Here is a 26,495-nt window from a genome sequence, read left to right as displayed (position 1 = left end):
TACACAAGTCAATTACCGGTTAATTTGTGCTCGAGGAGAAGTTCATAGTGCTTAAATTTCAGTTGCAATTTTAAGAAAGCAGGACGATCGACTTCTTGTCTCTCTCTTTTTATGTGTATTTTTTGCTTTAAAATCCAATGTCTGAAGTATGACAACAACGACTTGGTAGCATAGTGGTTAGCACTGCTACTTCACAGCACCAAGGACCCGGGTTCGATTCCCGGCTTGGGTCACTGTCTGCACGTTCTCCCAGTGTCTGCGTGGGTTTCCTCCGGGTGCTCCTGATTTCTCACATAAGTCCCAAAAAATGCACTTGTTAGGTGAATTGGACATTCTGAATTCTCCCTCTGTGTACCTGGACAAGCGCCGGAATGTGGCGACTAGGGGCTTTTCACAGTAACTTAATTGCAGTATTAATGTAAGCCTACTTGTGACACTAATAAAGATTATTACTTGTAATTAAGAAGCACCTGTAATGCAATTAAATATCCCAAAACACTTCTGAGGAGCATTATAAAGCAAGATTTGACACTGAGCTCCATAAGGATATATTAAGAAACATGACGATAAGTTTCAAGCAGGAAAGGTAGAGAGGTGGAAAGGAATGGGAAGCGAATTCCAGAGCTTCGGACCAAGACATAGCCACCAATGTGAGTTAGCAAGCATAAAGCTATTGGCGGAAATAGGACTTGGTGCAAGTAAGGACAGAGACAGCAGTTTTGGATGACCTCAAATTCATGGAGTAGAAAATATGTGAGGCCAGCCATGGGTGCATTCAATTGATCAGGTCCAGTGTTAAAGACTACATGGATGAGGGTTCCAGCACCCGATAGCTGAGAGGCGAGGGTGGGGGAAGCCAGGTAATGGAGCAGAGGTGGAAAGAGAAAGACTTACTGATAGGGTGGATATGTGATCAGAGCCCATCTCAAGATCAAGTATGACACAAAGGTTGCAGTCTAGTTCAGCCTCATATATTTGCCAAGGAAGGGATAGAGTCACTGGCTAGGGAACATATGTTTTAGGTCTTAATATTTTACTGGAGAACATTTCTGCTCTATTAGGACTGTGTTCTGGACAAAGCGAGATGTCTGATGATAACTTAATGACAGTGGAGGAGTTGAGAGCAGATGAGGTAGAGCTGGATGTTGTCAGTGTATATGTGCAAATTAATACTGTGCTTTCAGATGGTGTAACCGAGGAGAACATGTGGTTGAGAATTAGGAGTGGGAGGGGGGGGGGGGGGGGCAGGGAGAAAGACAACTTTAGATGGTGATAAGACAAGTAATTGCAGTTGATACATTGCCTATTAGGTAGATAAAAATGGAATCAGGTGAGTGCAGTCACATTCAGTTGGATGACTAGATATTGGAGAGAGTGGCATGTTTGACCATGCCAAAGGCTGCAGACAGGTCAAGAAGGACAAGGAGAGAGTTTATTACAGTCACATGGACATCATTTGTGACTTTGAAAGGAGCCCTTTTGGTACTGTGACATGGACAGAAACTGGATTTGAGGGATTTAAACCAGGCGTTCAGAGAAAGATAGTGCAGATTTGGGAGGTAACATATTTATGGACCTACGAATGGAAAGAAAGGTTGAAAATGGGATGTTAGCTTATAAGAACGGTCAGGTCAAGAGTTGTTTATTGAGGAGAGGGATGATGGTAGATGTGAAGGAAAGAAGAGAATGAACAGAATCACATTTTTAAAAACCTTGTATTGTCAACATTGGAATCAGGGAACAAATTGGGTGGCCTGCAGTTTCATGGGAATAGGGTCAAGAGAGCAGGAAATGGGCTTCATGAACAAGATGAGCTTTGAGGGAGTGAGGGGAAACTCAATGTTACAGGTACATATTAAATGCAAGGTTGAGGTAGATACCAAATGTTGGGTAATAAATTGGTTTGAAAATCCGAGCACTCTAATTTGTCGTCTTTTTGCTTAAGAATATGTTGCCTGGACAGAGGATACATATATCCACCAGTTTGAAATACAGACTGCAGTATACACATCTTTAAGAGGAACTGTGAATACAAAGGTGACTCATCGGAGTACAATTTGATTTTCCAATTCAAGCTTTTGAAAGTTCCTCCACCCTTGTTCTATGAAAATTCCCATTAACGTCACAGTCTTCCACTTATATTAATATAGTACGAAGTCTTACAACACCAGGTTAAAGTCCAACAAGTTTGTTTCGATGTCACTAGCTTTCGGAGCGCTGCTCCTTCCTCAGGTGAGGAGCAGCGCTCCGAAAGCTAGTGACATCGAAACAAACTTGTTGGACTTTAACCTGGTGTTGTAAGACTTCGTACTGTGCTCACCCCAGTCCAACGCCGGCATCTCCACATTATATTAATATAGTCTCCCTATATTGAAGGTTATATTATTTTCTTTTTCATTAGATTTAACCTTTTGTTAATCAATCTACTTTCATGTCTTTTAAAATTCTAAAGTTTAACTTTCCTCTTTATTCAGCTACTAACTATTGTTCTTCCATGCCCACCTTCTGTTCTTCATGTAAATACATGTGCAGCGTTAGTGTAAAAATATTTTAAAAAGTAAACTATCAGGCATGAGTGGATTTGAACATCCATTTTTTTAATGCCTCACCATAACTTATTCCACAGGAACAAATGTTAACAATCATTTTTTCATTTAATGTTTTCTCTCTCCCCTCCACATTGTAATTTAAGTAAATAAATTCTGATCGAATTGTTTTGTCCAATGCCTGGTTAGATGCAGTGGATCTGTCCCAAACTGTTCCAGCTTTCCTGAACTTATTTTAATATCTATTGTATTTGGTTTATTCTTTTTACATCTTCCCAATTAGTCTGTCAACTTATTAATTACAGGGTATACTGCATATCATGGAAGTGCTTCCCATTCCATTTGCAGTAAATTTGCACCATATTATTATATTGTATGGTCATTCTCTTACAACTTGTCAGAGAACAAGGGTGTTACCATGAAGCACATGGTTAAGTTTCAGGTATTGTGGGATTGGGCTTAAAGACAACTGAGCATTTGTATCAGTGCTTTCAATTTTAAAAACTATTGGTGATTTTGCAGCACTGGACCAAAATGATTCTGCGGTTTTAAGGTAGTGTACTAATTATCAGAATATTTAGCACTCGATAAATGAATATCATGTGGTTTGCAAATCAGTAGTAATAATCTTGCCAGAGACAACTACATTCCATGAAGAAATAAAAACAACCATTTTTTACGAATTAATGATCAAAACTATTGTATTTCTTGATCCACTTTTGCCAATCTTCACTTGGTCTCCCATCCTCTCCTAAAGTAATAAATTCCTTTTGAGTGTACCATTCTCAGAATGCTGATATGTTACTCAATATGGTGGACATCACAGCTACATTCAACCATGCTCTCATAAACAGGATCAAAAACACTGACATTTTGCCTTTTCTAAACCATAACACTGATGTCAGTTGAAGTATATATATTGCATGATCAGCTGAAATCATCTAAATGAGTACAAACTGTAAATCAAATGTGTCTCTTCTGGTCTACAGTCAATCAACAGAACCATCAGGACACTTTGCAATAAAGATTAAAATTCCTCCTCTGGGTACTATTCTTAAAAAAAGGAATTCAGCCATTAAGCTCCAGTTTGGAAGAAAGAAAATGAACAGATTAACGAGAAGATAGATAATTATCAAATAAAATTTGGACCCAGTGAAGCCCCCTCACACTTAATTAACCTGTGCAGGCAGAAAATAACTATCGGTGTAACTTCCATGAAAACAAAGAACACATTGAAGTAGAAATTGGTTATGGTCCATTTATGACATTGCGTGCCCTAACGGAGACGCCAGAGGCTGTCCCATAATTGTGCCTCAGGCCTTTTAAACATTATTTGCCCCTCTACAGGCACAAGCAAGACCTGTACAATATCCAGGCTTGGACTGAAAGTGACAAGTAACATTTGCACCACATGAATGTCAGGCAACGATCATCTCCAACAAGAGAGGATCCAACTATCATCCCTTGACATTCAATGGCATTACCGTCACTGAATCCTCCACAATCAACATCCTGGGGGTTACTATTGCCAAAAACTGAACTGGACTCACCATATAAAGACAGAGTCATCCGGACTCGAAAAGTTAGCACACTTCTCTCTCCAAAGATGCTGTCAGATCTGTTGAAATTGTCCAGTATTTTCTCTTTATGTTTCAGATTCCAGCATCCGCAGTAATTTGCTTTCTTCGCCATATGAATACTGTGGTTACTAAAGCAGGTCAAAGGCTAGAAATCCTGGGACAAGTAACTTACCTCACACTCCGGTTTCCTCCCACAAGTCCCGAAATACGTGCTTGTGAGGGGAATTGGACATTCTGAATTCTCTCTGTGTGTACCCGAACAGGCGCTGGAGTGTGGAAACTAGGGGATTTTCACAGTAACTTCATTGCAGTGTAATACAAGCCTACTTGTGACAATAATATAGATTATTATTCAAGAAAAAAACATGCAACTGAAGCCAATAAGTCCCGAGGGGCGTGCAACAGCAACGAAGAGGTAATCATTGAGTGGAATCAGGCAAGCATTTGGATTTCTCTTGGTTCCACGGTAATGCTTTTCCTTTTAAAAAATTGTATTTCGGTGGGGGTCACATTGGCCACTAGGGAATCCCAAGTAGAGCAGGCTTGCCATATTTTTTTATTTTTATTATTATGTTTCACTTATGCAAATCAACTTTCCAGAAGGGTCCTAAAACAAGTGTGGGGAACCCACCCAAACTTGCCATCACTGATGGCATTTTGTCCCCCAAAACCGATGCAATGTATCCCATTTTCTATCCATTGTCTTTTGGGAGCAGTGGAAAATTTCAAAAATAGTCTATTCAAATCTTAGTAGCCATTTCCCAGATAGTATTTCAATGGTGCGAGCAACACTGGAAACATAATGTCCCATTAGATTTTTGATCATTTTAAAAAACATTTATTCATAGAACCTTAAATCTAATTCTTAATTGGATAGTCATCGGAGGGATTTTGAATGTATTACTGATAAAATTGGTTGATTTAGGGGATGGTCTATTCCACACATCAACTTCTGTAAGGAGACATCCTCCTAATCTTTAGTTTTGGTTGTGGTTTATTGGTGTCATACTTAAGCTTTGGTTATGTAATCAGTGTTAAAGTAAACAATTTGCTTCATGAATTTGATATCATGTTATCATCTCATTTTTTACTCTTGTGCCAACAAGCTCAACTACTTTGCACATAAAAGATTCTAGGTACTAGTATCATCCACATGACTGATTCTTTAATCCTTTCCAATGCATTATCATTTTGAATGTATGGTGCCCAAAATTGCATGCATGATTCCAAATGTGATTTTAACAACAATACCAATCATGCAGAATTGAAATAACCCATTCAATTTACAACTCTTGCACGCACAGCTATAATTTATTCATCCAACTGACAGCCATAAATGGAGCGAGATTTTGCTGCATGGTTGATAATCAGCTTTCCTTTTTCCATTTTGATGTTGGATGCCAGCCCATTGTACATATATTTGATGGTTCTGGTCTAATGCATATTAATTTATATGATAGGTTGTGGGTTCAAGCCTCCACCACGACACTCCCATCCCAGACTTCAGTTCATAATTTAAGATAATTCCTTCATTCAGTCCTAGAGAGCTGCGTTGCTAGCAGTACCATTTATCATAGAACTCACAAATTCAAAACATAATTGTTAATTTTCTACAAAACAAACGGTGCAGGTTAGCGTACAGATGATTACTATTTCCACTTTCATTAAGCCCACACTCCAACTGCCCCTTCTATTAGTTATAGGTGAGCATTTAAAAATCCCATAGCATTGTTATGAACAGCCGCTGGCTCCTTCCACCAGCCACAACCATCAAAACTAGATAAATTCATTCCATTGATGTAATCTTGCCACGTGCAAAGCATTCTCAAGTTTGACAAATAAACAACAGTGGCTTCAGCACATAGAAATAGGACTGATAGATGAGTGAAGGGGATAAAATGAAAGATGGGTTCATGGAATTAGGACTACTGTTCTTATGGAGGACAAACACCCAGATGGAGTGGTTAGGCTGGAAGACCTGTTTTCATGGTATAATTTCTATGCAATTCACTGCATTGGATGAATGAATCATATTTAAAGCTATTTGATAAACATAATTTTATCCTTCTGCATCTAGATTCAATGGTCATTCCTCCATGTTTGTAACAATGTTACTGATACAAAAACCAAGGCAGTTAAAGCTTGCAACAGACACCGACATGCCTAAATGTTGTTACGATACCTTCATTCTCAAGATATCAATAATCTGTATTCAATTTTTGATAACAGCAGTAATTAACATAATTAAAATGTTAATTATGAATGAACGTTTGTCAAAACGTTTCAATGGAGCTGAGAAATGATCTTAGAGCCATTTTTGTAAATTACTTGTGGTGCCACAAATCCTCAAGGATTATTCATGGATTTTTACATATATCTAAACTTTTTTGATTTAAATTGTTCACAGTTGGCTAAGACCCATACACTATTTTTAAAATATTCAGTCCATTTTCACAAGGCGATAAGGTTAATTTTAGGAATCCTTTTCCTTACAATGAAACCAAAGCTTTCCATTAACTTTATAATCTTTAAGGTTTTTGAATAATTTACAAAATAAACTTGATTTTATAAATGAAGTGAATGTTCTCTCTTTTTCTCAAAAAAAGTATTTAAATGCTGACCTGTTTGGCCTAAACATTCACAAAAACGTTAAAGCCACCACATTCCAGCAACTTTTCTTTTACATAAATCAGACATTTCAGAATGTTCCAGGAAACCATACCATAATCACTTGAACAATAAAACTCATATTTGAACTAAGATTGTATGCCTCCAATTCAACCAAATGTTAACACAATTTGTTTGAATCGAAGGGAAATATTTTATGATTTGGAGTGCACTATATGAAAGAATGGTAGAAGTAGATGTAATAATAACTTTCAAAAGGGAATTGGATATGGAACAAGGGATTGGGACTGGTTAGATAGCTCTTTCAAAGAATTGCACAGGCATGAGGGGCTGAATCGCCTCCTGTACGATTATCTTTATAAATTAAAATCTTAAACTATAATTGTGGAAATTCTTCAGGAAGCCGAAAGACCGGATCATTCTTTCACCAAATAATACAGAAGATAGGGGAACTGACTCTACATTCCATTCAGACATGCTTTCTCTAACAATTTAATAGGAAACTTCCTCACCATCAAACTGTCTTGTTTTGAAGAGCAAAATGTTTTGTCATGAGGCTGGACGTCTAGACTTTCTCAAACTTAATAACCTATAGTGAGAAGAATGGGATTTTTTTCTTTATTTATTGTTGAGGCATCAACATCCAGCATGATGATAGGTGGGGTAGGGGCAGGCAGACAGTGGCAGATTTGATCCTTGCTCTCTGAAGTTATGCTGTTTTGAAAAGGTACAGAGCAAAACCAATCACTTCCCCACAGAGGAGTAGAGGAATATTAAAAGGGAAATTATTAGCACTTTTGGCCATCCCCTGACAACTACCTTTAGAAATGGTTGGCGAAACTCTCGAACCCTATCACATACAGCATTTCAGATGCAGGTGCAAATAGGGTCTAGTTAAAAGATCTGACAACTACCCCAAACAAAGAAGAAATATACAGTGCAAACTTACCATCATGCAAAACCATGCATCTTAATAAGCTAATTATTCAAATTAAACAAACAGAATTAATGAGTCAATAGAAAGACCTATTTGCATTTCTCTGACATTTACCAACTTAAAAGCGTTCATAATTAGCATTAAGCATAGGGGTTATGGGAGGGTACTACAAATACTTGATTAAATTTGCTATCTGCCCTTCCTTAACTTAACATGACAATTCGGAGACAAAAGCAAAGAAAAACAGTGAATGCTGCAGATCTGGAATAAAAGCAGAAGTGCTGGAAATTCTCAGCAGGTATGACAGCAACAATGGAGAGAGAAACAGAGTAAATGCCTCGAGTTGAATGAGTCTTCTCAAGAGCACAGAAATTCCAAAGAGTCATATTTAATTCAAAATGTAAACTCTGCTTCTCTCTCCACAGATGCTACCAGATCTGCTGACCATTTTCAGAACTTTCTGCTTTTATTTTTGACTATGCACATCTTTTGTCAATTACCTTCAAGTTTTTTCTTTCCTTCCCATTACTGCAGTCAGAGTCCCTTTGTCCTGACTACACTGCTGCTTATTCTAAACTAATTTTTGACCATTATTCCCTCTTTGTGCACATACTTTGTAATTGGCAGATCGCATTTTGTTCTCTCTGCTGCCTACTTTGCACCTATTTGATCTACCAGAAAAGCCCTTTTCTATCTCCAGACTTACCTAGTATGCATATTGATATCCCACTGTGGAATTTCAACAGTTGCTACTGTCAATGCCATTTCAGATCAAGCAAATATTAAACATTCTTTATATGAACAATGTTAAAATTAATTTTAAAATCCTTACATATTGTTTTGCACCAAGACATTTTTAAAGAAAAATAGCCAGCTTTTTAGCGGTGTTAAGAGAATTAACATAATGATAATAAGCATCTTAATGCTGAGTTTAGGTTTTAACAGTCAAAAATAATTGAGAAATGAAACAGTAAAGGACAAAGAAAAATCAACAAAAAAACGAACATGGTAAAAGTAATTAAGTTAAAGTAAGAAAAAGTATAAACAGAGAAATTAACAAAAGCAAAAATGAGGAAAAAAGCCCAAATGGAAATCAAAAAAAAAAAACTACAAAGGAAGTATTAAAAGCAAGAAAACATAGAGAACAACGGAAGAAGGAATACATGCACAAATACAGAAATGAACAATTTTCTTTGATCATGTCAATTAAACAGGATTTCTTTCCCTTTAAAAATGAGACAAACAATATATACGGTTTTATTTTCCTGTGATCTTTTGCTGGTGAGTCAACAGGCTAGTCATCATCTTGTAATGTCCATCGGGCTACTAACAACAAGTCGGATTGTTCAATCTTAGTGAGTATCAATATGGAATCTTAGTGAGTATCAATATGGAACATTTTACAATTATATCATTAATTAACAAAAAGGATTGCAAATTTTAATTAGTGGGATAGTTGCAGAAAACTTTACCCCCCCAAAAACAGACAATTTCAGTCAGGTTTGTTTTATGCTGTACATTTTAGATCAAGAATTCTAAAATTCAAATGTGGAAATGAGGAATAAAATTTTTAATAGTATCGAGATCATGTAGAATAACCAGATAATAGCATTTTCTTATTCAGAGAAAGTTAAAAATCTTCATATTTTGTGAATAGCAGGGTAGCTTATCTTGCATTTTTAATTATAGTTTGGACCATATCATTCTCATGCATTTTGAATAATTATTTAAAGTCATTGATTTCATTTACCAATATCTTACTTCAAAACACAAATACACCACTCTTTGGTGTAAAATGCAACAGATGGATAAAGGTATTGATTATTACACTCTATACTGTCCATTTTGATCTCAAAGCTCACAACACAAACAATCTGAGCCTGCAAGCTCAACATTCTACCAGAAACTTCAAAATCTGGTTTACAATGAACAATTCAATAGTTCTATCATTGTGATAGCAATTACAAAATGATCAGTAAAGTTAATTAGATAACTTCATAATTCATGATTTAAAAGCTATAAGTAAGGAAAGCAAAAGCCCCACTGGACAACAATAGGAATGCCAATGTTAGATAACGTGAAATGTAACAGTCTTGGATGAAAAGAAAACCCTAATTCTGATTAACCATGGACATAAGGACATGGTTCTGTCTTAATTTTTATCAATTTCTAATTGTTTACTTTTAATTCTAAAAACAAAGTTCAACTAATCAAATCTAATTATTCCTTAAAATGAAAAGATTTTTCATGTTTCTACAGAGAGAAGGCATAAAGAAACAGAAAGGACACATCTGATTTTTATTCTGATGAAAAATATTCTAAATAATTTTCAAATTACTTTTCCATCAACTTTTTGAGAGCATCCCTAATGATACAGTATTAAAGAATAGACACTCGGGCTTTGATAAAGTTTCAATAATCTATAATTATTTAATGCACTCAATACGTGATATTATCACTATCAATAAGTGGTGAAAGGAAATATGTTTCAGTGTACAATGTTTACAACACCTTAAATTATAAATAAAATTAATTTATTTTGGAGTTGTAGAAATTCAATAGGTAGTTAGTTACACTTTAATATATATAAATTCATCAGTTAAATCAATTATCAAAATTACCCTGGCTACAATAAATTAGTTAGACTTTTAATCACAAGTATAATATGCAATGATTTTCTCCCCCCACCCCCCAAAATCAGTTTTATTAATTTCCACTTAATTTATCCTTGTGCAATGTTGGTTTTACATAACTTTTGAAACAGTTGGGTGTTAATTGTATTTTTATTGTTATTAGAGACTACATTATTTACTTGAATAATGACAAGTGTAATGCTCAAAACAAAATTAGATATGTTCTCGTGAAAATGGGTTTGTCAATACAATATTTTAAAACATTCATTTTAAAAGATTACAGACAAATTTCAAACCCAACATGATTTTCAGAAATTTGTATATGGCTACAACAGCAAGTTGTTGGTTCTTTTTTAAAACTAGAGAATAGCTCGTCCATTTCTAATTATTTTTTAGAAGTAGAAAACAAAATATTGTAACTTGTTTATTAGGAATATTTTACAATTTTGAAAGCACATTTTATATATCCCGACACTGAAGCATTACAACATTCAGGAATTAGTTTAAGATAATTGAAAGTTGAAAATAAGGACTTTTTAAACAAACATCCAGGAATATTTTACATTTTAATTTGAAAACGATAAACTGCATCATCATTTACAAGGCAGTATGTTATTTAAAGTTTATATTTAGTATCCATTTTTGATCATTTCAAAATGAGATACATTGACAGCAGCTTTGGTATTTAAAACTGATTCAGGTGGAGTTGGTGATCATGGAGAATACAGAGAAACCCTTAACGATCTGTAGAGAGTTTGAACTGACTCCTCGGAGAAAAAACACAAATTAAAATAGATACTACTGATACAATGAAACATATTAAACACATTTTCCTCTCCTGTCATAAAGCAAGTTCTACAAAATGTCAGATTTTGGATGTTATATTCTTTTCACACTGCGAAGTAATTTTTGGTAACAAATTATAAACAATGCAGCTCATAAAGGTCCTACTTTCCAGTTGCCCATCCCCCCATTTTGGATCGCTCTTTATTTAAAGTACAGCAATGGTGCTCAAATGGATCATTTAATATGGTAACCAAATTAAGTCAATATTTTCATATCTTTGCGTGTTTCCTAAACATGTGAAACGTTTTATTTGCTCATTTCACGGCAGTCATTTTCCACAATGACCCTCACTAGAAGTACAGTAATTACATCGATTAAATATTCAATTGGATCACCAGATTTAACGATAGTTTTTTCTGGGCTATCCCCAAATACATCGTATGCAGCAAACGCAATTAATTTATGACATACTTTTTAATTAAACCAATAAATCACACCTTCATTATGTTTAGAACAAAAATGCACATCCTTTACCACAAATCGATATATTTTAACTTCGATTGTTATAATTTTTCTAAAAAAAATTGTTAGGCAAACGAAATATACAATCGAAACAAAGATTTATCAGGAGTCAACGTGAACGAAATGCATTTTAATTGCACGTTTTAGATCAATTTTAAATATCTAAAAACGCTCCGTATTATCTAGTCAATTAAAGTAGACAGCTGTAATCATGAAGAATGATCGCAAAGTACAAATTCATCTTTCAATAATTATTTACTTTTTATCGGGAAGCTTTCTCCCTCACGCCGGGGTATCGTTAGTTTGGTCGCTAAAGAGCGATTTTGCTTTAAACAATTTTAAATCGGCGATACCAAATGTCTTACATAAGCACGCTTGCCAACAAAGAAAAGGAAACGGGTTTGAATCACGGATGTAGATTTTCGTTCGTTCTCAGCACTTCCGCCAATAAAGTTGTGCAATGTGAATTTAGTTAACTATTTTTCCTCTCTTCGCAAAGAAACGAAAACTCTCCATTAAAAAAAGAAAACCGCACTAAGAACGGTTCAGCCGCGAATTGTTACAGACAGGATCAATTACTTTTGCAAACTTACTCCAACCCATCTGTGGGCAAACGTTAAAACCAACAATCTTTTCAAAGATAAAGACCTTTCGTTCCAATATTCTAAAACAACAACATTGTCCTGGGTGAGAAAAGTGGCGAAACTGCTAGAGAACTTTCAAAAGATCTTTTTCGACCAAAATTTCGATGCCATAATCTCGTTATCCGTTTGGTGGGTCCCACCACCACTCAGTCTGGGGATAAAGACACACGGATGAAAACGTAGCTTTAAATATGTTAACATCCAAAAAGAGTATTTATGCCTTATTTATTAAGGAGCAGCCATTGCAACGTTTCAGTTTTGGTGGCGCCGCGTTGGCCGTGGTGTCCTTTCTACATTATTCAGCTTCAATGGGGAGGGGAAAGCACAGGACGGACAGATCACTCCGAATATACACTCGCCTTCCCCACCAACCCCCCCCACCACGAGTAAACTCGCGCAACCACCACATTGGGGGAACTGCAGCAGTCAGGAGGATTTTCGCGCCATCGCCCTTGTAAATGGCAGCCTAATTTAAACCAATGAATGAAATTCGCAGGCAGAGGGAGAGGAAAAAAAACTTGGTCAATGGCAGCGAGGCTGAAGACGCTTGATAGGATCCAAGAGTCGGGCTGTGTGCGAAGGCGGAAATGGGGAAGGGGGAAAAAGGGAGGGGGGGAGGCGAGCGATCCGAACAATTGTTATTCCACAATCGATATGTTTTCTGGGACCTTATCCCTGCCTCTCCCAGTAATCATTGAATAGCTGGCATTCCTCACGTGAGAGGTTGATGTATAGTTTGACCACGTGGCTCATTCAGCCGGAATATTCAGGGATTTTTGGAGCCGCATTTTATTCAGAGGCGGTGCTATTCGAAGCGTGTAGTGTGACATTTTCACAGCCTGTTTGCGAAAGGGGTTTTGGGGGAAAGACAAAAAAAATAGGTTTTTTTCCTTTCTCTCGCTACAGCCCGCCATTCTAGACTGCTAGCACTACTCGTTGTGGGAATTTATTTTATCATCGTATTTTTTTTGTAAGAACTCTTTCTTCACCCCACCCCTTGAATTTGAGTCGACCGATTATCTCTCCAAAGGGGAAGATAAAGACGGAGAGATCTTTGCTTTTTTTTTTGCAGTTTTAACAACATGAACAAGCTCTATATTGGGAATCTCACCGAAAACGTAACCACTGTGGACTTGGAGAGTCTGTTCAAGGAATGGAAGATTCCCTTCACTGGGCAGTTTCTGGTGAAAACTGGTTATGCTTTTGTCGATTGCCCAGATGATAACTCTGCTATGAAGGCTATAGACATACTGTCAGGTAAGGAATTTAATCCCGTGCACTCCAGTATGATCTCAAGTTTTGAGGGTAAACAAGCCGTGAACCTTGTTTGGTGAGAGGCCTAGAGAAACTTCTTGCGTACCAGATTCGCACGAACTGAACTCCGGGGGGAGGCTGGAGTCTTTCAGAAATACCCATTTCCAGTTTCCCTGCCTCCAGCCTCACTTTCTTTAGACGTCCTCCGAAGAAATTGGGAATTTTCCTATTTGGCCTTTAATTTGAATGTGTATTTTTTTTTTGGTGGACGCCGGTCAAGGCTGCTCCTGCACGCGGTCTTTTCTTCCTCGTTTGCTAAGCATTTAACTGCGCCCAAAGTGGCTTTTGGCAGCAGCTAAACGGAGGTACATTCTGTGCGGGGATGCATTAATGGTCTGCTCGTTCCTGAGTAAACTCGTGTAGTTATTGGGTTTTAAGATAGGGTCGGCGAACTCGGCCCGCGTTGCTGCACCTTTCCTGTTAATTGTAGGCCTTTAACAACCCTGGCGGCAGCTTGGAGGGGCCACCATTCAAGTCGCTGCCCGCCTGGGAGAGGGACGCGCACTTCAAATTTTATTTAATTTAAAGAAGTAACAGACAGAAGCGAAAACTCACTACCTAAAGACTGTTGACAGTATCACTTTTTTTTTTTCTCGTTCGTTTGGTCCGACAGCACGGATGCGTTTCCAGGCGGCCATACTGAGTCCTAAAAGTGTCCTTTTAGGATTCGACCACCAGAAACATGGCTGAAAATTAGAGTTAAGAGAACAATTGCGACCCCGACTTGATTTTATTTTTTAAAAAATTTCAAAATGCAACTGGTTTACATCCGTTTTGGGGGATTGCAGTTGACTGCCTGCTGGCTTTTACACCGGCATTTCTTGTCAGCCAGATCCCGTGATTTTGTAACGTAGTTTTTGCCCTTGCAAGTTGTTGGTCAGTCACCAGGTTAATGTTTAGGACCAGGGCGTCAAAAGTGGTGAATTTTGAATGTTTTTTATGCAAGTGTTTAACACACGCACCCCTTGTATTTTTATGTATTGCCTCAGGTAAAGTGGAACTGCACGGGAAATCTATCGAAGTAGAACATTCCGTTCCCAAACGACAAAGGTAAAAGGTTTAATTCGTATCGGGTTTCTACCCGTACAGGGAGAATTAAACTAAAGAGACTCGCTAATTAATGATATCTGTTTGGAATTAAATATTATGGTAAACCTTACGAACCTTCTGGACTTGATGTGCTTAATTTAGCATCTGGTTTCCGTTTGAACTTGCTACTTTTATGTCTGTATTTGGGTTTATACTTTGTTTATAATCAATCTCTTGTATTTTTAAATTGCGCGAGAATTTGATTAAAACTGCATTTGATTCGAGAAATCAAATGGAATTTTTACACTAAAGTTTGGGCGTGAGCAGTAAATGATCATTATGGCATTATGTTAACTGACAAACACGTGAGAAGTTCTCAATTTGAGAGCAAAAAGATTACCAAAATCACAATCAAACGTTTCCTCTTGTACACGAATGTGAGATGGTGTGATATGGCAGAAAACATTTCCATGCTTAAGACAGTTGGTTCACTTAACTCCTGATATGGGAATCGATTATTCATCAAGTTTAAAATTGAATGCTATAGTATTATTCAAAAATACTGCTGCCCAAATATATAAATGATGGACTGAGCCTAGGGTATTATGTTTTTCCCAAGAGCCAAGTTAAACATTGATTTTTCAGTCTTGGGGACTGTTTTGTCTGTTTAAATCAAACACCCAGTTTAAGGTAACTTTAGGAAGTAATGTCAACTGTTGCATTAAAAAATGAAGAGCCGCAATGGTTAAATGTTTAATATGTATATCTAAAGTTTGATTTTTGTGTAAGAGATACTTTTCTTATACCAAGTGCTGGTTTTATTTTTGACCAGGATATGATATTTTCCTCTTGTGGTTACCCCCCACCCCCAAGTTTCTCTGTACAACAAATTTTGAATACATGATTTAAAATTAGATCAATTTAATCTCATTTGCAAAGTAAATCTCCACTCTTAATCTTTTAGTTAAATGTAATTTGACTTTTGTGTAGAGTGTTGTGAGGTTGCATTTCCAGATCGCTGAAAATGCTACATTTAAGAGATACAAATGGTTGAATAGGCAAAATTTAGCATGAGATGGAGGGCCTTTAGGTAGCTTCCTGTCTTGACTCTTCTCTACACTTCTATTCTTTCAAAGAAGTTTGTTTGAATGTAATCAACACTTCATTTATTCTATATTTGATAAACTGTTATTAATTAGTGCAACATGAAAATTATCAATTTTCAGTGCTCTTTTATCTTATTTGCAAGTCAGCCAAGAATTGAAAATATTTAATGTTTAGGAGCAAGAAGATTTTAATCCTAAATTATGCAACTTCACATTTAAAACAATGCTGATTTGTTTAATGAGTCATTTAACTTTTTTAAAGTCACTTCATCTGGCTCTGAATCAAATTTGGTTAGAGTAGGAACTGTACAACTATTTAATTTTATTACCATTTTTGCATTAGTTATATTTAATTTACAAAGATTTAATTGTTGTGAACGAAATTAATTCCTCAGTTCACTTTCATTATTGCAATTTTCATTTAAATCATCAGAGAGAATGTTAGTTCTAATCCAGGATGCATACTGTTTTTATCAAATACGAACGCTTAGTTAACCAGAATTAAAAATCTAGATTTGTGCTATCAACTGATTCTTGTAAATTTAAAGTTTTTGATTCTTACCCTTGCATCACATGTTAATCTGTGCCCATTTTCTGCTTTGATTTAATTTTAGTAAGCCATTGAGTTATTTATGAACTTCATATTGGTAGGATATAATGCACATCCATTTGAAAAAGCAATTATCGTGTGGGAGTTTCGAAAGTCTGAATTTTAGATGTTGTGCTCCTTTTTGTTGCTAGTGTGCAGTTGAAATGTCTTTGCACAGATATGAAGGTGGAAGTATAATTCTGGAATTAATCGTTATGCAACTCCGGTGCATATCAAAATGGTAGTGTGCAGTCTTCTCGAGGAGGCCATCTTGAATTCCCTATTGAAATAGTATACCTTGAATCTGGGTAAAAAGCAGAGTTTAAAATTGCTATTGTTGATCATTGGATTTCCTAGGACTTCATAAGTTAAAAGGAACACAAACACTGAACATATGAGGAAATTTACTTTTATGGTATGCTCTCACCTAATGGAGACTTTGCCTTGAGAAATGAAACCTCTGGTGCATGTAAACAGGCACATGGCAGGTAGTGGGCTTTTGTAGTTTGCAAAACAGCTTGCATCTGCCCACATTTTGTATTCTACAGCTAGGTGTTCCATCAGTACTGTAATACAACATAAAAATCATCATTGAAAATCTCTTAACAGTTTCAATGTTAAAATTGAAACAGTTGTAACTTGTTTTGTGAAGTGACAAGTGGGAAAGAGGTTGCATTTCAAAAGATTGCTTGATTTCCAGAATTTTATTTTTAATCTGGCCCAGTAACTTGTGGAAAACTCTGGTATCCTTTTCAAGGCCCCACGGTCAAATACCAGTCTTGAGTTTGAGGTCAATGTATGAATTTCAGTTGCCCTCATTTGGAGGGAGACTTTAGCTGGGGGGGAGAGGGAAGAGAGAGAAAGAGTTGACAATATAATTTCTATCTCTAGTATAATCCCCATTTGTTGAAGGTAAAGTGATGGGTCTGATGAAATTCTTGGCCCAAACTATTGCACCCTCAACCAAATTTGTGATGCAGTACCGACTGCGTATTCCTAAATTAAACCTATAGAAGTGAAATTCAGAACATTTGAAATAAGTATTGCTTTTCAATAAGTCCAAAAAAGACATTAAGCTAGCATTTCATTTTTATTTATATATCTAAAATATTCAAAGGTCAGTGCCTTGAGATCTTTAATGTTGAAGGTGCTACATAAATGCAAGTTGTTGTATATGTTGAAAGACATTATGTGGATTTGGGGTTTTTAAACCATTTAAAAAAATGTACTGCTGCAGATAATGCTGCCAAAATACTGTCAAATAAAGATCAGTTTAATATTTAAAGATTTGTTGATGTAATTTCCTTGTGTCCATTGTGCCTGATTGATTCATATGTAAATCAATGGTTGTGGAATAAGATTGATCAGTTAGTTAACTTTATTCAGTAAATTTGCTTTGGCACTTTTTGGATCTTGCATACGTACCAGTACAGGAGCCCACCCAGTTTGCTGGTATGTGAATTCTATGAGCTGTACTTAAAGCTTTTCCTACACAAATATTCACTTTGGTACGAAGAACTGAATTAGTGAACATACCTTTTGGTATTTGCATTTTCTTTTTTTTTTTGTTGTTGTATAACTTTTTTTCCAAGTGTTACTTTGTAAACGTTTATTCGATCTGGCCTGAGATTCCAGATGGGGGCGGGGATACAAAAACTTGCTTTACTAATAACAGACCAACAATTGATATCGCAACTGTTTCACCCTGGTCTTCCTGCTCCGTTTTCATCAATGCACAATGTGCATATTTATCCAAATGCCAGAGTCCTGCATTTTTTTCCTGTTTCAAGTTGGGAAATTTAGTTTGAATTATCTAGTTTTTTTTCTCGTGACTTGCGATGTGCATAGTTGAACAGCAAGTAGCTTTCCTCGTTCTGTTCACTTTGCTTCGAGGATTGGAGGCAAATGAGTGGGGTACTGCTAATCCACATCCTCATCACGTAAAGAAAGGTCAAGAGGTGGCGTTAGTAAGGGTTTCCATAAAGTTGTGTTTGAGGCCAGAGGACCAATCGGGACAAAGTGTGCTTAATTTGTTATTCAAAGTGAAATTCTTGGGCCCAGCAGTCACTGCATTCCAGCTCGCGTTGGAACGTTCAGAACTGACGTGGGTACGCCCACCATTGCAAAAGCGACCTTTGTACCTGCTGTGAAAGGCAGGTTAGGAATATGGTGCCATAGAGCACTTAGTGAAGCGTTAAAAGGATGAAAGACTGCACACTGTTATTGGAGAGGGCATGGTCAAAGCATACTTGGTAGAAGGGTGGGAGTATGTGATGGGGGAGGGTTAAACCTTTAAAGAGGCCTTTTAGGCCTCCTGTTTGAATGTATGCTTTAAATTTTCAAAATGCATGTCCAAATAATGCATATTCATCAGCTTTGCATGTTCTTTTTTTAGTGTTTGCGGGACAAGCTATTACTAGAAAGAAATTAAGAAAAAATCTATTAAGTTAATGAATTCCCCAACTGCAATTCTATTCAGACACAAGTTTGAATGATATGGGAAGTGGGTGTATGTTTCTCCCATTTTGATGTTTGTAGCAGAGTTCTGTAGTCTTTGCTTGATGTCACAGCAGCTGGTGTCCAGTGGACAATGTACATGCTTGCAAACTGATTATGCAAACAGCCTGCTGTCATTTGTGCAATGGGCGGTTTGGTTTTGGGGGGGATGGGTACAGATCTGACACTTGCACCTGGGGTTAAAATTTGTCTTAAGAATTTGATTGTCATAAAGTATTATTCATATAACTAAATATTATCTAAGCAGTGTAATTTACTTTCCTGGAGGGAAATTTTAAACCGGACTTAAAAAATTTGTTTTGTGTGCATCTTGGTGAGGGAAGCTTGAGGCCCAAATTGATTTGCTGTATCTGAGTGGGTGTTCATTCCTCTGTCTAGGGTTACTTCCTCCTTGACCTCTGACTACAATCAGTAAAGAGGGCAGCCATTGCATACTAGGCAGCTGAACTGCTTTTTGTTGAATGGTAGTACGCAGGGCATCTGTGGTTTCCTACAACCAGTGTCTTTGTTGTTTCCTAGATAGTTTGGGGTTAAAATTGGCAGTTTTTTTTGCCATGTAAAACAGATTTGTAAGTTTGTGTCTCATGTCTGGTAGAAGTGTCCGTGCTCTGGTGTATCCTTAGAACAACAATTCACTGAATGCAGAGAGAATGGCAAGTATAATTTGACAAGTTTGATCAGTATATTGATTCAAACTGCTTAACAACTCTACATTGTATTTTGAAACTGGTTTTGTTGTTCACCTTGTATGTATTTTATTTTCAATCTGTGACGACTTTCCGTTGTCTATGAATTCAGTAGACCTAAAGTTTCAACAGAATGCACCATGTCTTGGATCTAATTGGGTCAAAATTATTTTTAGGGACAGGACAATAGAAATTGAATCCAATTCCTGGATCCAGTCTGACTGCAATAACATTTTTGTGGAGAGTTGCTCTTGTGTGGTCTAAATTTGATTTTCCTGAACCACCTCTTAACACAGTTGGTGAAATATCTTAGGTCAAATATCTTAGGATTTTTTCTTAACTTTAATATTTAACTATCGCGGATTTCTAAATTTGGTTTTGGTTCAATCACAAAGGTGACTTTTAAATCCTGAATGGAGTACATATTTCTTGGCTCAAAGGAAGCTTTAAAGGTATTTTTTTTTTACATTGAGGACATCCTTTGAGTGACCAGGAATCAATTTCTTCGTTGTACCAGAAAGCAGGCAAAAGCAGATCTTTCTGTGTATTTTGAGATTTTCATTTACAATGTACCCATGGTAGTCATTGAGAGAGTGTAGGAATGAGCAAATGGCTGCAATTAAAATAGCTTAACTACACTTCACCTGAAGCATAATCTTGTGCCTTTCCTAGATGTGTAGAAAATGTGAAAAAGTACAATTTTCTTTTCTTATGGATGTGGTGTCATTACTGCAATCAGTTGCAAATGTTTTTTTTTTTCTTTTATCTTGGAAACTAAAGTTTCTAAATGAATATTTCTGATCTGAGCTGGCAAATATAATCTAGGAAAGGCACATGATCATGCTTCAGGTAAAGTGCAGTTGGTAACAGCTCCACCAAAATCTATATGATTCCTTTGAAAGTTTGTACACACTTGACATTCCCATGTTATGATAAGAGCATTCAAAGCTACAAAAGGGTTGTGGGATACAATATCTGTGGATGATCACTTGATTATGCGTAGTAATATGACTTGCATTTTGAATCCTCATATCAGTTAATATTTCATTCAGCAGTATTGAAGTTGCATCAAAATCTAACTTGGAAATCTTCCAATATACAGCTGTGTATTGGACATTTAATTCAAATTGAACTGATGAACCATATCTGATGTGACACTGACAATGGAAGCATGTTTTGGTGTTCTTTGCTAATGTAGAACAGTTCAAAAATTAATGGTGCACTGCAGAACACTTTGCAACCATGATAATTACAATGTAGCTTAACAATTATACAAACTGGAAGACACAAAATAATATTTTATTATTGTCACAAGTAGGGTTACATTAACACTGCAATGAAGTTACTGTGAAAATCTCCTAGTCGCCACATTCCGGCGCCTATTCGGGTACACTGAGGGAGAATTCAGAATGTCCAATTCACCTAACAAGCATGTCTTTTGGGACTTGTGGGAGGAAACCAGAGCACCCCGAGGAAACCTATGCAAACATGGGGAGAACGTGCAGACTCCGCACAAGACCGTGACCAACGTGAGAATTGAACTCTGGACCTTGGTACTGTGAAGCAACAGTGCTAACAACTGTGCTGCTGTGTCGGGTGATCTAACTTCCATTTGAGTATTTCTGAACAGTCTTGAGGCTGCGTTCTGAGCAGTCACAGCCTGAGCAGACACGTCCTCTTAACCACTGAATATCGTCTGGTTCTGTTTACCTGCCTTTTCTCTATCAATTGCTTATACTGTGTGCAGTATACAAAGGCAAAACTCTAAAACAAGTGAACTGATTAACGTAAATGATTTGTATTTACTAAACTTGAAATGATACTGTTGTGGCTATTTAATATTAGAGATGCAAGTATGTCTTAGAACTTTATTATAATTTGAATATAAAGCATAGTTAAGTGGCATTGATTATGCATGGTTCAGATTCCTGTACACAAATACATTATTTTACAAATTACTGAATTTATAAATATCAATGTCATATTTCATTGAGCTCTTCAGAAGACAATTTATTGACTGCTAGTATTAAGAATCTCTCAAATTCTGGGAATGGGTGCGTTCAATTTATTTACTCCTGTAGGATGACTAATAAAATCTTTTGAAATGTCCAGATTAATACTTGACATGGCAACATAAAAAAAGATTCAAAACTGCACGTATGGCTGTGGACTTAAGCAAATTGTACAATATTGGCCATTTCCAATACAAGACAAAGATTGCTAATTTGCCATCTTTTATATGTGCATGGGAATGCACATGTAGCCTACAAATTGTCGGTAGTGTAATGGTTAGCACTATAGCGTCACAGCGCCAAGGTCCTAGGTTTGATTCCTGGCTTGGGTCACTGTCTGTGCAGAATTTATACGTTCTCTGTGTCTGCGTGAGTTTTCTCCGGGTGCTCCGGTTTCCTCCCACAAGTCCCGAAAGACGTGCTATTAGGTAATTTGGACATTCTGAATTCTCCCTCTGTGTATCCGAACAGGCGCCGGAATGTAGCGACCAGGGCACTTCACACTAATTTCATTGCAGTTTTAATATAAGCCTACTTGTGACAATAAAGATTATTATATAATTATTCTGTCTTTTTATACGATTGAATTAAAAATCTTTTCAAAAAGCCTAAATACTTCAACTTGATTTTTTTGAGATTTGTCTCTTGTATGTTTGAAAATTCCACTTTGTATACAGTGTTACACCAAAAAGAATTGTACTGTATTTAAAAAAACCCAAGTTTTTGGCATCTAATTTGAAATATTTGCATCCATTATTGTTTGTAGCAAATAAATTGGCTTGAGGGTCATCCAAACGTACCTGCTTTTTTTTGTGCAGTAAAACTGGAGTTTACCATTTACTTGTAACCCAAATGTCATGAAGTAAAATGGCTGCTAGTTTTGGTCCAACAGTGCACTAGTTAGGTGGATTGGCCATGCTAAATTGCCCCTTAGTGTCCAGGGATGTGGGATAGGTTATGGGGTTACGGGGATAAGGCTGGGTGGATGTGTAGTGGACATGTGAAGGATGCTCTTTCGAAGAGTCGGTGCAAACTTGATGGGCCGAATGGTCTCCTTCTGCACTCGGGATTCTATGATTTTAGAGAATTATTAAATTGAAGGACTGTTTTAAATATGCCCTGTGCAGATAGTGGCAATATTTTTTAAAGATCATCTGCATCTTTGGAAATGAAGTGACGTGAGCTTTGATTGAAGGTGCAAATGTGAGCATTTTCTTTGACTACTAGAGTTGCATACTACCTGAAATTTTGCTGAGGGTACAGGAGGGATTGCAGGTAATGTCTTAAACATTAAGAATGAGTTACTAATGTAGTTCAAGAATAATATCTGATGAAATCCTAAAATAAGAATTGCAAACATGTTATACCTGTCTTAATCCAAGAATACATTTATTTGCTGTTGCAATTTAAATTGTTAGTCACATGTTTTTTAATAAATTGAGTACCAGTTATATTTTCCAATTAAGGGGAAATTTAGCGTGGCCAATCCACCTACCTTCCACATCTTTGGGTTGTGGGGTCAAAACCCACGCAGACACGGGGAGAATGTGCAAACTCCACACGGGCAGTGACCCAGGGCCGGGATTCGAAACCTGGGTCCTCAGCGCCGTAGGCAGCAATACTAACCACTGTGCTGCCCCATTAGTCACATGTTTGATCCGTTCCTAAAGATTGTCATCTAACATGATGCTTAATGTGATCAAGAAATATTTCTGATCAAACAGACTAGTGTAGAAAAATTAAAATGTTGGTGTTGACATAAATTTAACTTCATGTCAAGCTTGTTCATGTACCCAGTTTTGTCGCCTCTACTGAAAACCTTGCTTTTTCCCTCCTAAAACCTCTGTCCCTTTTTCTTTCTATTGGATCCTCCCTCTTTAGTTATCTATCCTATTGTGTGGCTTATGAGGTTTCTTTTTGATGACATGCCTTATGTTAGTGTTATAATACACGTTTTTGATTTTTCTTTTGTGCCAGGGTATGAGTGTACAAGTAGTTCCGAGTACCTCGACGTTGGTCCGCCGGACTTGTACAATCAAATAGGGGAATCTTAACTCCACTTGATCTCGTCCCTATCCTATGATTTCAGCAAGGGTCACCTCTATTGTTTGGGAACTGGTTTACTGGCTGTTCTTTCTCCACTAAAAACTAGGGGCACGGAGGGGTTGTGGAGACCAATTGTAAGATTTGATTGCTGCTGTGGCCAAGATTAGGTAAATCAATCCAGGCTGTTGATGCACTAAGACTTTCTTAAAAGTTGGGTGAGTTTACTGACTGCTTGTATTTAAATGTTTGTTCATTTTAACAGTTAAAATGCATAATTTCAACCACCGATTTGAGCCAGGGAAGTGGGTCGGAAATGGGAGGAGAAGGGGATTAAGACACAAAGATTTGTTTCTTGGGGGTCGGTTTGCAGGATTGAAGGAGCTGGGTGCGAAGTATGGGCTGGAGCAGGGGGACATGTTTAGATACATTCAGGTTCAAGATTTTGCCAGGAAGGAGATAGCAGAGTTTCCCGGTGGAGCCGGCCTCCACATTGCTGGAGGAGGTGCTGACGACAGGGGGACTGGAGAAGGGGGTAGTGTCAGTGGTTTACGGGGCTATTTTGGAAGAGGAGAAGACACCATTGGACGGGATCAAAGCAAAGTGGGAGGAAGAATTGGGAGAGGGTATAGAGAAGAGGTTCTGGTGTGAGGTGCTCCGGAAAATGAATGCCTCCACCTAGTGCGCGAGGTTGGGGCTGATACAGCTGAAGGTAGTATATAGAGCACACCTCACAAGGGTTGAGAATGAGCTGGTTCTTTGAGGGGGTAGAAGATGTATGTGAACATGGTGGGGTGGGGGGTGGGGCGCAAATCACATTCATATGTTTTGGTCCTGTCCAAAGCTGGAGGATTACTGGAAGGCGGTGTTTAGGGTAATCTCTAAAGTGGTGCACGTGAAACTGGACCCGGGCCCTCGGGAGGCCATATTCAGGGTGTCGGACCAGCAGGGTTTGGAAACTGGTTGGGGCAGCTGTTGTAGCCTTTGCCTCATTGATCGCCCGAAGGCGGATCCTGTTGGGATGGAGGGCAGCCTCTCCACCCTGTGCCCTGGCGTGGTGGGGGGACCTGTTGGAATTCTTGACTCTTGAGAAGGTTAAGTTTGAACTGAGGGGAAGGATGGAGGGGTTCTACAATTCATGGTGTTATTCATTATGCACTTTCAAGAATTGGATAACATCAAACATTAGTTGGGGGAGGGGGAATGTATGTGTTAATGGTGTTCATGAGTGATTCCTGATTCCTTTTTGTTATTTGTTTATGTTAATATGCGGGCAGTTGTTTGGGGGTTGGTGGGAGGATGGGATTGTTGTTCTTGATATGGGAATTGACATTATATTCGTTACTGCTTATTGTTGGTGGGTGCAAATTTGGGGAAAAAATGTGAAAAAGGAAAATAAATATTTAAAAAATTCATTGTTTAATACTAAATGCTGATAGCACATCTATGGAATAACTAATTCGAATTTCTCAAATTCAGAACAGTGATTTCTGAATTGAAGTGGCTGAAAGTATCCTTTAAATTAAACGTATCTTGGGCCATGGCTAAGTTGTGTATTGATTATGAAATTCTTTGCAGAAAAAAATATACAGAACACTCAAACATTTTAATAGATTCATAATTTTAAGATTTTTGTATAAAAGGGTATTAAGTTATATTTACCAAATAAACTAGGTACTAGAGTATGAATTTTAGTAATAAATTTGTTAAATGTTCACATAGTTAAAACTATTTTTTAATTTACGGGATGTGGGCATTTAAGCCAGCATTTATTTCCCATCTCTAGTTGCTCTTCAGATTGTCGTCGTGAATTGTTGCCTTGAACTGCTGCAGTCCCTGAGGTGTAGATATGCCCACAGTGCTATTAGTGAGGGAGTTACAGGATTTTGACCCAGTGACCAGGAAGAAACCGTGATTAGATTCCAAGTCGGGGTGGTGAGTGGCTTGGAGGGGAACCTCCAGGTGGTTGGGTTCCAGAGATCATATGCTCGTGCCCTTCCCAGGTGGTTGTAGTTGTGGGTTTGGAAGATGCTGCCGAAGGAACCTTGTGCATTCCCACAGTGCATTTTGTAGATGGTACACATGACTCCCACTATTTGTTGATGGTGGAGGGATTGAATGTTTGTGAAAGGGGTAGCAATCAAGCAGGCTGCTTTGTCCTGGATGGTGTTGAGCTTCTTGTGCATTGTTGGAGCTGCAGTCGTCCAGGCAATTGGAGAGTATTCCATTACACTCCTGACTTGTGCCTTGTAAATGGTGGACAGGCTTTGGAGGGTCAGAAGGTGAGTTACTCACCATAGGATTCCTAACTTTTGACCTACCCTGGTAGCCACAGTAGTAATATGGCTAGCCCAATTCCGTTTCTGATAATGGTAATCCCCAGGATGTTGTTTGTGGTGTTTCAGCGATGGTAATAAGGGTGGTGGTTGGATCCTCTCTTGTAGGAGATGGTCATTGCCTGCCACTTGTGTCGTGTGAATGTATACATAGTATTAAGGATATAATTTCTAGGTTATGTTTTTGTCAAATTGTTTGATTAATGTTCCTTTGAAGTGCCTTGGGGCTGTATGAATGGGGCAGTATAAATGCAAGTTGTTGCATGTAGGTTTCGGTTAACTCAAAAGTGACTTTTGGATCTTTCCTTTATTTTAAAATAAGTGGCCCATTTTTATCCTTGGACATGTTTTGATTCCTTAAATTTCTCCTTTATTCTCTTCCCTTCCTCCACCATTTGTTACTTGAGTAAGATTCTACGAGTGTCTGTTGCTCTTTAGGAACTTGTTTAAGTGAGCATTGTTCACTTGAGGCCTTTGTGAAACTATTCTACAGTGATGGTGGATTGTTGAAAATATAGCTCCTCTGACTTTGTGCCATTGCGAACCAGCTCTTGCTAACCAGACCCTAATTGCAACATTGTTTTTCT

The 26,495-nt window shown here is 37.5% G+C and overlaps 1 protein-coding gene and 1 long non-coding RNA gene across 7 annotated transcripts in view; one reads left to right on the top strand and one right to left on the bottom strand.

Moving 5' to 3' along the window:
* Positions 1–9,240: 9,240 nt before the first annotated feature.
* LOC140425214 (uncharacterized) lies at positions 9,241–18,510 on the bottom strand. Of its 2 annotated transcripts, XR_011947791.1 has the most exons (3): positions 17,851–18,510; positions 16,742–16,880; positions 9,241–12,427 (listed from the first exon to the last, which is right to left on the bottom strand). It is a non-coding gene; the product is annotated as an uncharacterized lncRNA (long non-coding RNA). The 2 variants fall into 2 exon arrangements; XR_011947792.1 differs by lacking the exons at positions 16,742–16,880; positions 17,851–18,510 and adding an exon at positions 14,149–14,270.
* The window catches only part of igf2bp3 (insulin-like growth factor 2 mRNA binding protein 3), a 198,141-nt gene continuing 184,557 nt past the window's right edge, over positions 12,912–26,495 (top strand). For 2 of the 5 annotated variants that reach the window (XM_072509245.1, XM_072509244.1), the window contains exons 1-2: positions 12,912–13,533; positions 14,580–14,640. In XM_072509245.1, the coding sequence (XP_072365346.1) occupies positions 13,359–13,533; positions 14,580–14,640 (236 nt within the window). In that variant the 5' untranslated portion in view covers positions 12,912–13,358. Of the gene's footprint in view, positions 13,534–14,579; positions 14,641–19,455; positions 19,485–26,495 lie in introns of those variants that run through there. The other 3 variants (XM_072509248.1, XM_072509247.1, XM_072509249.1) reach the window with 2 other exon arrangements.

Source organism: Scyliorhinus torazame, chromosome 6 (assembly GCF_047496885.1).
Source record: "Scyliorhinus torazame isolate Kashiwa2021f chromosome 6, sScyTor2.1, whole genome shotgun sequence".
NCBI classification, from domain to species: Eukaryota; Metazoa; Chordata; class Chondrichthyes; order Carcharhiniformes; family Scyliorhinidae; genus Scyliorhinus; species Scyliorhinus torazame.
This window is presented reverse-complemented; position numbering and strand designations above follow the sequence as displayed.